The 15402-nt window shown below is 38.1% G+C and overlaps 1 protein-coding gene across 3 annotated transcripts in view; it reads left to right on the top strand.

The window, feature by feature from the left end:
- Nucleotides 1–15402, top strand: part of crhr2 (corticotropin releasing hormone receptor 2) — a 41067-nt gene that overhangs the window by 20049 nt on the left and 5616 nt on the right. For all 3 annotated transcript variants that reach the window (XM_042218817.1, XM_042218816.1, NM_001286313.1), the window contains 7 exon segments: nt 1282–1399; nt 1501–1654; nt 6220–6280; nt 6380–6452; nt 7701–7786; nt 10311–10446; nt 10946–10987. In XM_042218817.1, the coding sequence (XP_042074751.1) occupies nt 1349–1399; nt 1501–1654; nt 6220–6280; nt 6380–6452; nt 7701–7786; nt 10311–10446; nt 10946–10987 (603 nt within the window). In that variant the 5' untranslated portion in view covers nt 1282–1348.

Genomic DNA, 15402 nt, shown 5'->3' with positions numbered 1-15402 from the left:
CAGAAGCACAGTCGTATTTAGCCCTGTCTTAAATCGCAACACTGGCTTCCTGAGACATACAGGTTGAATTTCAAAATATTGTGGCTCACATATAAGAGGTTGAATGGGCTCGCTCCAGGTTATCTATCAGACATTTTACAGTCCTACATCCCATGCCACTCACTAATAGGGCATGGGATGTAACGATATACATCAGATGATGATATAAAAACGTCTATCGTTTTATTTGACGCTATCGTTTGTTTCGTGGTGTCGCAAAATAAACTGTTTAAGGCAATATTTTTTCATTATTTTGATGGTCACTGTAGTGGCTATGTTAATTTCTTAAAGTTCTCTCTTTCTCTTATATTTAATATAACCACACTGTGGACGGACAAGCGCCTGTTTTTATGCGTTGTTGTTAGCAACAATGACGGTAACACCATCGCGTGTCCGCTTGTTTATGTTCCACATAAACCTTTCACAATAAAGCTCAAGATCCTGTTGAGACTTTTCAAAATAAGCTGAATCACGTGAAAGAGCAGATTATTTAGAGAAGTAAAAAAGATCCACCAGGTGCTAAAAAATAAACCTTAGACTCAAACGTTAGAGCAGGCGTTTCCCCGCAGCACGCCGTGTAATAAATACTCACAAAGAAAACAGGGGCTGTTACAACTTATGCCTAAAAATGTATCGTTTCATGCATCGGTTAAAACACTCGACTCCAGGTACGCAACGCGCAGCTTGAAACACTTCAGGCAAGATGAGCTGCCCGAGATTCACAGAATTTACAGAAAATGTTACATTTGTGTGATTTATATCGTTATCGGACGATAGAATTCTTATATTGGGATATGAGATTTTGGTCATATCGCACAGCCCTACTCACTTATGTCCGCTGATTAACGTCTTACAGTAATTGGCTTGTGCAGATCACCCTGCAGTCTTAGTCGCAGCCTTGGAATTGTCTCTGTTTCTGGATTAGATCATTTTCCTCAGTAACCCAATCCAACTGAAAACATACATCTTCTCATTAGCTTTTCTTTTCAGCTCAAATTACTGTAGTTTTAATTTATTGTGCCATTTTCATTCATTAATTTCATTAATTTTCATTAATTTAGTAGCTTAAATAATTATATTTTATTTCTTGTTCTTAAATCATTTTGTATTGTTTCTGTGATAGCACGTTGGTTCATGTGTCGTGTGCTTAAACGGTCTAGATGCAGTAATTAAACTGACCTGACTTGAGTTTGTTTTTCAAAACATCTTAATCAGCCATCTGTGTTTGGCTTATTGTTTTAGGAGCATACGATGTCTTCGAAACATCATCCACTGGAACTTAATCACCACCTTTATACTGAGGAATGTTATGTGGTTTTTGCTTCAGCTGATTGACCACAATATCCATGAGAGCAATGAGGTAACAGTAGTGATGTGTTATGGGGTTTGAAAGTATCACTGAGGTGTTAATTTACCAATACAAAGTCTTTAAAATCTTTTCTGAATTCTTTTTTTTTTCAGCCTTGGTGTCGCTTAATAACGACAATATACAACTACTTTGTGGTGACAAACTTTTTCTGGATGTTTGTTGAAGGATGCTACCTTCACACAGCCATTGTAATGACATATTCAACTGATAAGCTGAGAAAGTGGGTCTTCCTGTTTATCGGCTGGTGTAAGTATGATTGTTATCAATGCATTTGTCATGCTATATTCAGCTCAAGGCATTTTTTTATGAAACACATTTCATACTCTATGGAAAAACCATAGTGCTTTATAAACTCTATTCAAAGCATAAAAAGGCTGAATATACAGACTTTAGTTTAATAAAATGGTAAAATGAAACAAAATAAGACAAAGTATTATTAGGTGACATTACCTTTACCTTAAGCCAAGCTATCATCTGTTTGGACACAATGAACATAAGCTTTCCTTTGACGAACCAATACTTTTAAATGAGTGGATTGTGTAAAATGCACCATTTCAAAGGCCTTGAATAAATCTAAAAACAGGGCACAGCAATGATATTTTTATCCATTGTGTTATTAAAATCTGTCACTGTATTTATAGAAGTTTTTTTTTTCCATTTTACTATACTCTGATCTCTCTAAAAACTAGCTGATAAGGTTAAAAGAGATTTCTTTAGAAGATTAAAGTACAGCAGAAAAAAAATTGGAAAGCGGCTCGTACAAATGTCAAATATTTATTTATTTGTGTTATTGATTCTTGAAGGACATACATAATCAGGTAATCATTAAATCAGCAAACAGGGCACACATGCATTTAAACATGTAGACATGATCAAGACGGCCTGCTGAAGTTCAAACCAAGCATCAGAATGGGAAAGAAAGGTGATTTAAGTGACTTTGAACATAGCTGGGATTTTTTAATAAATCCTCTTGAGAATTTACAGAGAACGATTAAAAAAACAAAACAAAAAACAGTTCCCTGGGTGAAAATACCTCTTTGATATCAGAGGTCAGAGGAGAATGGAAAGACTGCTGCAAGCTAGTGGAAAGGCAGCAGTAACCACTCATTACAACCAAGAAGAGCATCTCTGAATGCACAGCTCTTCAGACCTTGCAGCCACGTCAGAAGATCAGACTCGGCGCCACTCCTGCCAGCTAAGAACAGGAAAGTGAGGCTCCAATTCACACAGGCTCACCGAAATTGTACAACAGAAGATTGGAAAAATGTTGTCTGGCCTAATGACTCTCAATATGTTCTGCAGCAATGTCAGAATGGTGGAAACAGCATGAACAGAGGTGGCAATGTGATAATAAAAAAATACTAGTATATAAGTATAAAATTTTTATGTAAATTGAAATAATCCTTAAATGTACTCAGTTAAAGAGAACATGAGCAGAAAAAGAGAAGGAAAATGAAAAATAGCTCTGTTTTTTGTTGCCTACATTGTAGAGGGTAACTTTGCCTCTAACGAGGAACATGAGTAGCGAAGAGGTTAAAGTGGGATTCAGCAAGTGAGGGAAAAAATAAAAAAATGGTAAATGGCCTGTATTTATATAGCGCTTTTACTAGTCCCTAAGGACCCCAAAGCGCTTTACATATCCAGTCATCCACACACTGGTGATGGCAAGCTACATTGTAGCCACAGCCACCCTGGGGCACACTGACAGAGGCGAGGCTGCCGGACACTGGCGCCACCGGGGCCTCTGACCACCACCAGTAGGCAACAGGTGCAGTGTCTTGCCCAAGGACACAACGACCGAGACTGTCCAAGCCGGGACTCGAACCGGCAACCTTCCGATTACAAGGCGAACTCCCAACTCTTGAGCCACGATCGCCCACGAACCCTATCAGTTGTGGTTCAGCGTGGGGAAAAAGAATCGCAGCTCACAATAATTTCTATTGAGAGCTCCAGTAGGTTTTCTTAATGTAGCGGCTGTGATCAGCTGATCTAAATCCACCACGGTGCAGCAAGTTAACCAGTTTATCCTGCACTAACCTGCAGAATATTTTCATGCAACCTTTAACCTCCTAAGACCTAAACTCTTCCACGGCATGCATTTTTTTTTTACATTGTTTTTCTTTTTATGAAAAATGAGAGCCGCATATGAGGATATTCGTTTAAAATTTTGATAGAACAGTAGCAGTATAATGTCCTCGTAAAAGGATATCAGGCCCTTGTAGAGCAAAACTGAGTATTTTGGTCTAAATAACCCAAAATGTGATGTCCACATATGTGGATGCCAGGTCCTACACTCAGAAAAATAAAGGTGCCATAGAAGAACCTTTTTTGGTGCCTTTTTGGAGGTTGTATAGCACAGTTAGTCTAGCTCAGTTTGTTTTGCAGCATATTTCACAATATGAAAAAACAAAACAAAAACATGTCGCATTTACAGACCTGTACATACCTGATTAAAAAATTTGAAAACTTGCATATCCAATTTATCAAACACTACTGAGCAGTCCTTACCTTTAAATCTAACCTCTGTTCTTCATCTCCTGTCCCGCCTTTCTTATCTTTCTCTGAGTGACGTTAGCGCTCTTTCTTTTCTCTCCCTGTGAAATACAGCAGCTGGACCTTCAGCTAGAAAAAAAACTGCGAAATAAACTGAACACAGACAGTTTGTTTGTTAAGCTGATAGGAACACTGCATTTGAAATTACCTGCCACAGTGACAAAACGTCACTCCTTTAATACTCGCTTGTCTTCTGTAGACCTGACTATGGCACACGTTTGGTTTTGATGTGTGTGTGATGCTGTTATGTCAGTATGGACCAAAGGCTTTGAGGAATTCAACCTTGTTCGATCTATGCCATGAAATATTAAGGCAGTTTTAAAGGCAAAATTGGATCCAACATGGCGCTAGCAAGCTGTAACTAACAGAGTGACTGGTGAATGTGCTCAAAATTAGAAAAAGAACAGTTTGTCAAACAATACATATACTCAAAAGGAGAATTTCACTTTTCTTGCATTAATTGAAAACCAGGTTGTGACAAAACACTGTTATCAGGCGTTATTGTTTGAACTGAACATGTGCCCGAGAGTACAATCACTTCTCCAGTGAAGAGGAGGGAAACTCTTTAGTGGTTCATATCCGAGATAAGACTTTAATTTAATGAAAGAACCGGCATGCAGCGTGCTTGACTTTGAGTCCTGAATATACAGCAGATATCCCATCATGACCCTATAAATGATCTCACCTTGACTGATAAATCAAGCATATTATATGCTGTACAGAGCCAACATCATCAGGGACAGAAATACACAAAGTATTCTGCTCGCATGCTTCCCGGAAACACTGAGATTTTCTCCTTCTGTTTATGTAATGGACATAGTGTGCTCAGCAGAAAGAAAAAACCCCTCGTACTTTACTTCAAACTAGGTCATGAGAAAATGAGTTAATGGAGCTTTGTGAGCACAAGATTAAAATATGAAGTCTTATCAGCAGATGTAAAGAGTAGATGACGGTGAATGACAGATGGATGATATTATTGGGAAGCTAATGTTAGCTTTGAAATAGAAATAAAAAAAAAGATCTCACACATATTCATCAGATTTTTAATTCTCTAATATGATTTTAATAAGAATATAATAGTAAGTACTGGCAGCTTGTCTCAAAAAGATTAGATTAGCAGAGTAGTTCCTATTTGCAGGTCCACTCATCCACTCCACCTCCATATATAAAGTATTATCCATTTAAGTCGTTAATTTCATATTAACAATCATAGAGTATGTACAATATAATATATGCTTTATTTTAAATGGGGTTATTGCAGGTGCTTTCTCATTGGGTTTCATTTGGAGAGGCTTCTAATTAATTTCATTAGGAGGTGATAGAAGTGGGACGCATGAAATCTGTCCGCTACCACAGGTCTGATGAGCTGGGATCAAAACTGCTTTTGATGTGTGTTTTATTTAAAGTGATTTTACTGATACTTTTTCAGATTTATGAACATTTCATCCGATTTGTGGACATTTTCCTCCTGCAAAGCTGTTATATGTTACATGTAACGAAAAATTTGATGAAAAACAGTCTGAAGACAGCTAATAAAATTAGTATGCTCTGAACGGTGATTGCATTCGCGTTTGATTGATACGGTCAGTGCAGTTGCTCTTTTCTGGAGAGGTCAATGCTTTTTATAAGAAATCTCAGCCTATTCAAGCACACTTGGTCTTACTTTGTCAGGCCTGGCACCTAACACGCTGATTTGACACGTTAACGCATGGCCTTTATTCAGCAGTGACTGATTTTAGAGGTATGGTGAACTGGTCCTTTTTTGTTTTATTAAAGCAGTTAAAAAAGATTGTTTTGATTTGAACGTGCATGTTGTTTGTTTTATATGTGAAAAACCTTCTATTTACTTTGTCAAAGCATCAACATCAAAACTTTTTCCACATATACATTACATGCTGGACTAGGGGAAGCAGTTGTGATTCATGAGTTATATGGTATGACTCTGAAGCCCCTTTTGACAGAGATTATGCTACTGTTGCCGTTACTCTATAACCCTTGAGGGCAGTAAAAATTGGAGCATGTTCTGTTTTAACTTGATTCTTTGTAGTTGAAGCGTGTTAGTTTGTTATCCCCTCCCCCTCCCCATGGCTGTGCATGTAACAAAACAAAAACCGAAAAGCAAAGAAAAAAAAAAACAATCTTTGATTTTTGTCTTTATTATTCTGACCTTCTTTCTTCAATGCCATGAAAAAAAAAATCTGTTTACCAAATACGTTTTATTTTATTTCCACTTACACGACTCTTCCTTGTTACTCCAGGTATTCCGTGTCCTATAATTGTGGCTTGGGCCATAGGAAAGCTGTATTATGAAAATGAACAGTAAGAAATCCCCTAATAATTTGTGGCCACATAATTAGAATGTTTTCTGGATAATTTCTTTAATTAACGGTACGTTTCTTCTTCTTTTCCTGTCAACAGATGCTGGTTTGGTAAAGAACCTGGAAAATACATGGACTACATTTACCAGGGACCTGTTATTCTTGTGCTTTTGGTGAGCTACAACAAAGAAAACGGACTGTAAATTTATTGCCATCAATTTGACATTATTTGCTAATTAACATAGAAAATCTGCCCTATAATGATTTTTTTTTTTTGCATTTCTGTGCAGTGACTAGATTAGAAAGTCACAAAAGCAGTACAGTGCAAAAGTACTGAGCCCCTCACTTTTGAATATTTTGTGCAGCCATTTATTGAAATGTGCAAACATGGAACATTTTTGGTGTGACCACCTTTATTCTTCAACGCAGCCTGAGCTCTCTTCGGCAAGCTTTCCAGCAATTCCTTTAAGCAGCCTTCAGGCTCGAAAAAGAACTTTTACAATACCAGCAAGCTTCAAAGGCAGCACGACCAGCTGGTCATACCAACATATTGACTTTCAAGTATTCTTCAGGACAGTCTGGACTCTTTTAGACAAGCTTTTTTTGTAATTTCTTTAAGTAGTCTTCAGAATTAGGCTTCTTTGAAGGACATGAAAAGCTTTTCTTTGGATGTTGTGTTTTGTTCTGTTCTCCATGAAGATGATCCTACACTTTTTCAACAATGTTGTGGTCTCAGCTCTGTGGAGGCCAATCCATGACTAATAGTATTCCACTGTGTTTTTCTATCCAGGTAAGACTTTAGTATATAGATTGTTTGAAATACAAAAAAAAAAACCCAAGCTGTTGCCAATCAGATGCTTTAGATATGATATTACATAGTTAATCAATATCAATTAATTTCACTTTTCTGCATTTTTGATTCCATATGAAAAATACAGCCCCAAAGCAGGACACAGCTTCATGTTTTTACATATGGCCAGTGGTCAGCATTAAGTGAACTGACAAACAAAAAGCATCCCACTGAAAATGGTCAGGTACAAGGACTGGACTGAAAATGAATTAAAAAGGACTCAATGTCCAAAGAAAAACTTCTGTCTGACTCCTTTGAAGCTAAATATAAAGAAATGAGGGATGACTCATGACTTTTGCACAGAACTGTAGTCTTAAGGGTTTCCAAACAAAAGACTTCTGAAAATAAGAAATTGATTTCACATAAATGTTTGTGCTTATGTAAGTCCTTAGCAACATGTAATATGATTAATCACTGTCTTGTTAAGGAAGATTATATGCTGTGACGAGTGTTACTTCTTCTCTCCCAGCTCAACACTGACTGAGCTGTCTGATATTTTCCCCCTCTGTATAATATAAGTCATTAGCACAGCATTTTAAAGTAATAATTTCCTTATGTCTTCTTCTTCTAGATAAACTTTGTTTTCCTCTTCAATATAGTTCGAATTCTTATGACCAAACTAAGAGCTTCAACCACATCAGAAACAATACAGTACAGGTGAGTTGATTCTGTTGGTAACTGCAAATAAATTTAGGAGCAGTACACTTTGTCTTCCTTCTTTCAAGGACATTAAGGAGTGTTTCAGAAGAAGCACATTTTTAGAGTGATTAGACTCATTTAAACCTTTATCATCAGCATCAGACCTCATTTCATGCAAATCTAAGAGCGTTAATATCCTATCAGTGAACAGATGTTTGGTGATCAAAGGGTCCGGTGTTAATGATAATTAAATCAAACTGCTATTAAGGAAGAAATCTGTTATTGTGGTTGTGACTTTTGCCTTATGACTTTAAGGCTAAATATTGGAAATTTTGTGGGAAAAGAAACTAACTTCACTAAAAAACCGTGCTGTGATTTGGTGTCTTGTGAAATTTGGATGGTAGAGTCATAGACCACATGAAAGCATCCATCCAACCTTGTATGAATGGTTCAGGCTTTTGGTGGTGCTGTGATGGTGTAGGGGGGATATTTTCTTGACATACACTGGGCCCTGTTGTACTACATGATCAGCATTTAAACACTGACCACCTCCATCCCTTCATGACTACAGTGTACCCATCATCTGACGGCACAAAGCTCAAATCATCTCCAAGTGGTTTCTTCGACATGACAATAAATTCACTTCGCAAATGCCAAATGTCACCACATGTCAATTCAACAGTGCACCTTTCGGATCTGGTGAATGGGAGGTTCACATCATGAATGTGCAGCTGACAAATCTACAGCAACTGCGAGATGCCGTCATGTTAAAACGGATCAAAGTCTCTGAGGAAAGTTTGAGGAACCTTATTCAAACTATGCCACAAAGGATTAATGCAGTTCTAAAGGCAAACAGGGGTTCAACACAGGTCCAACCTGGTAACCAGTGTGCTTAATAAAGTATATAATAATAATAATAATATAAGCCTGAAACAAAATAAGTATATTGTCTTGTCTTGTAACTTATTACAGGACACTGCAAAAGTACTAGAAATGTGCTTCTTACCCATAAAATAAAGATTCAAGACAAACGCCTCAACCTTAGTGAACTCAGTTGCAATACTTCATGCAAGAAGTTCTTTCATTTACACGCACTAGTAACAGTTAAAGGGGAAAAACCTTGAGTTTGTCTGATTCTGTGTGCCTGAGAAGAGAGCAGAGATTTAGCGTGCGCTTGAGAGGCACGAGCTGAGTGCATACCTGAATTATGCTGTTAGGTTGTGTATCTGGAATGGCTGAAATTGCTAAAATAGTGAGCTTGTTTTCCTACCTGCTGTTACTGTGTCAAGTGTGTTTTTCTCCAGTGGGGATTATTTCAAGCGCACAGAGTGTTTTCAGTGTCACGGCTCAGACAATCTGAGTGTAGTCTTTTCAGGCTGGGGCTGGATTGCTGGTGGTCGTTGTGAGCCATACAAATTTAAGCAAATGAAGCACAAGGGTTTCAAGCTGAACTTCTTGACCTTAAAAAAAACGATTGTTTTAAAATGAAAATTATAATCAGTAAGGGCAAAGAAAGGTTTGTGGTCATCCCTAAATTATGGGACTGTCATAGCTCATATTAAAAGTCCCCACCATGGTCTTTTCTGTTATTCCTTGAATTAGGTTTGGCTGTTGCCCTTATGATCTTGAATCTTTTTCTCACGTGAGTGCTTTCAGAGTTTTCCCTGTCTGAGCCTGTGTGTATTTTGTTCTGCAAGTATTGTTTTTTTGTCCTTCTTTCTTTTACTTGCCCTTTTGTTTTCCTCATGTGGCTTTATGTGTTTTCACTTTCTTTTTCCACCCTGATTTGATTGATTTCTCCTGTGTCTTATTATCCCTCTCCCTAGTCCGTATAGGCGTTGTTACATCTCTCGCCTGTTCTCGAGACTCCCTTGTTTTCTGCTGCCTCCCTGTGTTTTGGATTGCTCCTGTTGGGTTTTGGATTCCATGGATTTGGATTCATTTGAGTTTTTCCATCACACTTCACACTGCTTTTGGTTGTCTATGAGTTCTAGATTAAGGTTTCTAGTTTATCCATCCACTTGCCAGTGCCTGCTGTGTCTGCTTATTGGATCCTCTTGTGAACATTTCAAAGTATGGGACAGTTTGAGCTTTATTTTGAAAAACAAATTCAGAGAGCCGAAGCAAAATTGGCTTGGACGTGCTCAGAGGAGGCGTAGTGGACATGTTGGACATGTGACAGGACCACAGAGGAGGTTTATGGATGCAGTGGAGGAGGACATAAATCATCCACATTTTCATCTATAGATGTGATGGCTTATTGTTGCATTGCAAAACCAAGAAAGCTAAACTTTGCTCTTATTCACACTGTCAAAATTATTACAGAAGAGCTAGAATTATATGTGACATACATATTTTTGCTACCCCTGAAAAGGGGCCCATCTTCCAATCTGAAACATCCATGTGGTGGAGGGTGACATTTTTATTTTTATCCCTGTCTGCCGCTGACACAGAGTCATGCATTTTCTAGAATCCACTGGGCTGACATTCAAGGCTCAATTTTTGCAATTCTATAAATGAGACTCCAACTCTGTCTTCACAGAAAAGCCGTGAAAGCAACACTAGTCTTGCTACCTCTGCTCGGCATCACCTACATGCTCTTCTTTGTGAATCCGGGGGAGGATGACATCTCGCAAATTGTGTTCATCTATTTCAACTCCTTTCTACAGTCTTTTCAGGTGAGATTATGATTAATAATACAGTGTGACAGTGGCCAGAGTTTGAAAGCTCACACTCACTGCCCACAAAGCTAAAAATATGAATCATTCTGATGTCTTAATGTGTTTTTATCTCAGAGTTGTATCGCTACTTTAAAGAGCGACTTTTCAGGTTCTAAGGCTTCTTGTGGGAAGATGATTTGAAGTAGCATCCTGGCTGCGCTTACACACAACATGGCCCTCCTACCTCATGTTCAGTGCTCTCAGCTGTCAGGAATAACAGAGCCATGTGGGCATGATTTCTGCTCTGTGGCTATTATTTATTTATTTATTTATCTCCTGTGCTTAAATGTAGGGCTGAGTAGGGGGAGGGGGGGTTCGAGTAGAGCTTTAAAAATTCTATATTTTGCTTTGGAAATTTGTTTTGCCTTTTCTTTATAATGATTGCGTCTAATTACAGTGCCATTACATAATACAGGCACATTTTCTGCTTCTAATTCTAATGTGTCTTATTTTGCAGGGGTTCTTTGTGTCAGTGTTTTACTGCTTTCTAAACGGAGAGGTGAGTCACTGGAGTTTAGCAAAACACCCGTTATTTATGATGTTAATTTTACTGTCAATGTCTTTGGGTTTTTTTCTTTGATACACAAGCTTAATAAAACCATAAATTGATAGCCTTAATTCGTTTTAATATTGTTTTTCTAACTTGCCTCCAAGTTAATATTTTTATGTTCAACCAGGGGGAGGATCAAGTAGCTGTAATAGAAAAGAAAATGCCAAAGAGTTTCCGTGCAGTCAGTGAAATAACAGCATAGAAAACTTTTATGAGGCTGTCTCATTTTTGCCTGATTGAAATAAAAGCAAATTACCAAAACTCCAGCTGGTTGAAAGTCATTAACGCCATTATGATTACACATAAATTGTGATAAATTGTGATTGAAAAAAAATGAAGGACTCTCTTGCTGCGCGCTCTCATCCCTAAAATTATTGAAACTCGGGGGTAAAGAGTTTGTTAATTTAATGACGTGATGTGAAGAAATTGAGTCATCCTATTTGAACAGATATTAATTGCAATTTAAGACTCTGAGTGGCAAACAACAAAACGAAAAAAGCAATTGTGTGACTTTAGGCCACATTACAAACGACTGCTGTAAAGCGGTCCTTATTTAAAAAATGAAAAATTAAGAGGCTTGACTTAACTATTGCTATTTATTATATGATTTTGCTAGTATAGTGCATAAAAACCACCCAGCTCTGTCACAGCTTGTTGTTTTCCGATTTTGGTTTTTGTCCATATGGACATTCTGGCTTCCTGTCTTTGTCTGGCTTTAGTATCATTTTTAGAAAAAGAAATAGTGCATAAATATGTAGAACACTTTTCAAACCACAGCTACAAAATGCTCCACTAATATAAAACAAAATACAAAATGACAAATACCACAAATATAGAAATGTCATCAAAACTTACGCTCCCTTTTTATGTGAGCTGTCAGGGTGGGTGTGACACTTTAATATAACCCCTGATTTGGCTTCATTAGTTGGAAGGAAATTTGGAGCTATTCAGCTTTTTATTGCCGAAAGACGGACAGGGATCTGAGAATGGTCAGTATAGTTTATATATCATCTGACATAAATAGAGCTTAACACAAGTAGAATCAAGACTAATGAGAGACTAATAGATCTATTTCCAGGACTCAAACTGAAATTGATTCAATTGGCTACTGACGTGGTTCATAAGACAAAAATATCCAGTACCAGGGGATCCAATTATTAATTTCTTCTGCAGTGGTCAAAGTCAAACCATGTTATGTTTACTACTGTCAGTTATCTAGACACAGAACAAGTGTTAATTGAAAGAATTTGTGTCAAAACATCCTTTTTCTGTCATAACGCTGTGTGAGGCAGGCAGGAATAGGACCCAAAAACGCAGAACACACATGCAGGGCTGAACTCACTTTACTGCTGGATTCAGAAACTAAGCTAACTGAAAAACTAAACAAAACTAAACTGGAATGACACTAAGAAACTAAACAGCCAGAATACACAGCCGGAGGAATGAGGGAGATCAAGAAGAAGCCGGAGGAGACACAGGCATATACACACCAGGATTAAGGGCAGAGAGGAAACACCTGGGAAACACGGCTGGACATAATCTAACTGACGAGACAAGGGAACCAAAACTGAACAAGATGCACACAGGACAAGAGACTGTCAGAATAAAACAAGAAACATGCACTGAGCCGCAGACTGACTGAATACAGGGAACAGAGGGAGGAGAAAGAGACGAGTAGGTAGACACAGACAGGGGGCAAGACAGCGAGAGCAACCAGACAGACACACAGAGACATGACTGGGAAACAGGCGAATAAACAGGGAGACAAGAGAGACTTCACAGGGAGGCACAAATAACTAACACAGGAGATTCTGGGGAGGATGCACACAGACCGAGACAAACGGGACACGAAAGGGAACAAAACTTCATGTACGAAGAAATAACCCCAGGGCTCTCAAACTGAACATAATAATCACAAATACTCCATGAAGAAAGAACAAGAGCAAACAATGCAAAACAAAAGGCCTCATGAAGCCAAACAAACTCAAAACACTAGGTCAACAACCCAGGTCCATGACAGTTTCAGATACTGGGTCAATTATAGACCGGCGAGCCATTGAAATCAAATGAAACATTACGTCCTTCAAGTCTAAAGGATGCATTTATTTATATAGTGAGGCATAGTGTTAGCATGTTTAGTAGGAAATTTGAAGCGTTGACTTAAGTCAGTGGTGTCCAACTCCAGGCCTGAAGGGACGGTGTCCTGCAGGTTTTAGATGTGTCCTTCATCCAACACAGCAGATTTAAATGGCTAAATGACCTCCTCAACATGTCTTGAAGTTCTCCAGAGGCCTGGTAATGAACTAATCATTTGATTCAGGTGTTTTGACCCAGAGTGAGATCTAAAACCTGCAGGACACCGGCCCTTCAGGCCTGGAGTTGGACACCTCTGACTTAAAGGTATACTGATTGAGTTGATTATCTTGAGTTGAGGTAACGTGGTTGTAATTTTGTAGCAAGGATTTTGCTTTTTGAGACTTTTGAATTAATATTGATGTTATCTGGAATTGTTGAGGCTCTTTAGTCAAAGATCTTGAATTGATCAAAGCAAACAGAAACACTGAGGCATATGCATCATTGTGATGGAAAGAAAGATTCCTGAATAAAACTCTGTTGGAGGATTTCATAATGAGAGGGACCGCATTTTCCGCTCTTAACCCAAATGAATCAATCAGATGCTTTCTGGCAGCCAAACCATGAAACACTTGAGGGAAGATGAACAACTTTAATAATTGACTGACACTTTTCGGCTTGTGGCCTTCATCAGGGCCTTCATCAGGCCACATCTTCCCTCAAGTGTTGCTGGAGTTCCTGCATTGTGAATTCTTTCATCCTCTCCATGCACCTTGGAAGTAGGTGAAGTTGTGCCAGACATTTTTGCAGCCAAACCATGAAACAAATTAATAAGTCATGTTGTTACAAGTGCACAGTCAAGTTTCAACATTTTGGGGATAGACATAAATATGCGTAGTGTTGTTTTTCTTAGTTTACTGTACCCATATTAATTAAACTGGCTTTTCTTCAGTGGTCTGGTGGAATGAGTCAGGAGGATTGTGTCGGGACTCTTGATTGAGCCGATAGTGAAGCCAAAATGCTGTGTAACTCTTCACAAGTGAAGTAGACGTATAACTTCTGAGAAAGAAACCTTTTTTTTCCAGGGCAAAGTTGCCAGGCCTTTTAAGCAGTTTCACTCAATGATTTGATGCATGCAATTTTTATGTTCTGGGGGACCATTGAAATTCCCATTCTTTTAAATGGGGTCTTTAAAATAAGTGCCCAAATAACTGCCTAAAAGTGTTAAGAAGATGTCAAGTCCTAGCAAGTGGCAGGACCTGCATCAAAGAACATTGACTGCAGTCATTAAAATTAATGTGAGTGTGGAAAACTTTGTACCTGACTTGGATTCAAAGGACTGAGTACGGACACGGGGAGGTGGATGAGCAGCAGAGACAGAAATTAGGTTTTGTGGCCAAATATGCTGAAATCACCGTTTATTTGATTTTAAAATATAACGCCAGATCATGGTGGAAGGTTGTGAAGGTGACTTTTATTAAGAATCACATTCAGAAAATTTTAATAAAAGAAAAACCTATAAATCGAGACAAAAGGACAACAGACGGGGAGTATAACGATTATGTCACGTTTGATCGTAATCGAGAGGAAACAGAAATTAAATCAGTATAATAATGGGGTTTAATTTATACATAAAGACACACATTGTGGGAACAGAGCCCTTTAAATTATTGGCAAAAAAGTTATATTTTTTAATATAACATTTTTACCTGAATATTATTTTTCATTAGTTAGTTAATTAGTTAATGTGTTTACGGTCTCATAGTCTACCGTTAAAGTCATACATTTACAGTCATGAGAAAATCAGAGTTTTAACAGGACTCATTGTAATCTTGTTAAAAAAGGTGCTGCTAATCAAATGCACTCGATCAGCTGCTCATCAACAAGTGTGACAACCTCTTTGGTGACAGAAACAGCAAAAAATCCAAGAACCACATCGCAGACTCTACAGGATTTAGTTAGCATGTTAAGTGTTAAAGTTCATGAAAGTATAATCAGAAGAAAAACGAGCAAGCACGGTTTGTTTAAAAGGGTTGTCAGCAGAGGCGGAGCCAGACATTTGAAACACCCGGGGCTTAGCCCTAAAGGGTAGTATGCATGTGGTATTTTTTTTTTTTTGGGGGGGGGAGGTAGAAATGACTGAAAGATTAATAGGCTCTGTTTTGAGTTTTGTTCAAAAAAGAATGACTTCATATAGGGAAAAATATATATCACACATGCAGGACACCTTAAACTAGTTTTTTAATTAAGCAGCAAGGCAGAACAAAGTCGGGGCTGTATCAAGACACAGG

Source organism: Haplochromis burtoni, unplaced genomic scaffold, assembly GCF_018398535.1.
Source record: "Haplochromis burtoni strain Fernald_Lab_line unplaced genomic scaffold, NCSU_Asbu1 Contig_3, whole genome shotgun sequence".
In the NCBI taxonomy this organism is placed as follows: domain Eukaryota; kingdom Metazoa; phylum Chordata; class Actinopteri; order Cichliformes; family Cichlidae; genus Haplochromis; species Haplochromis burtoni.
This window is presented reverse-complemented; position numbering and strand designations above follow the sequence as displayed.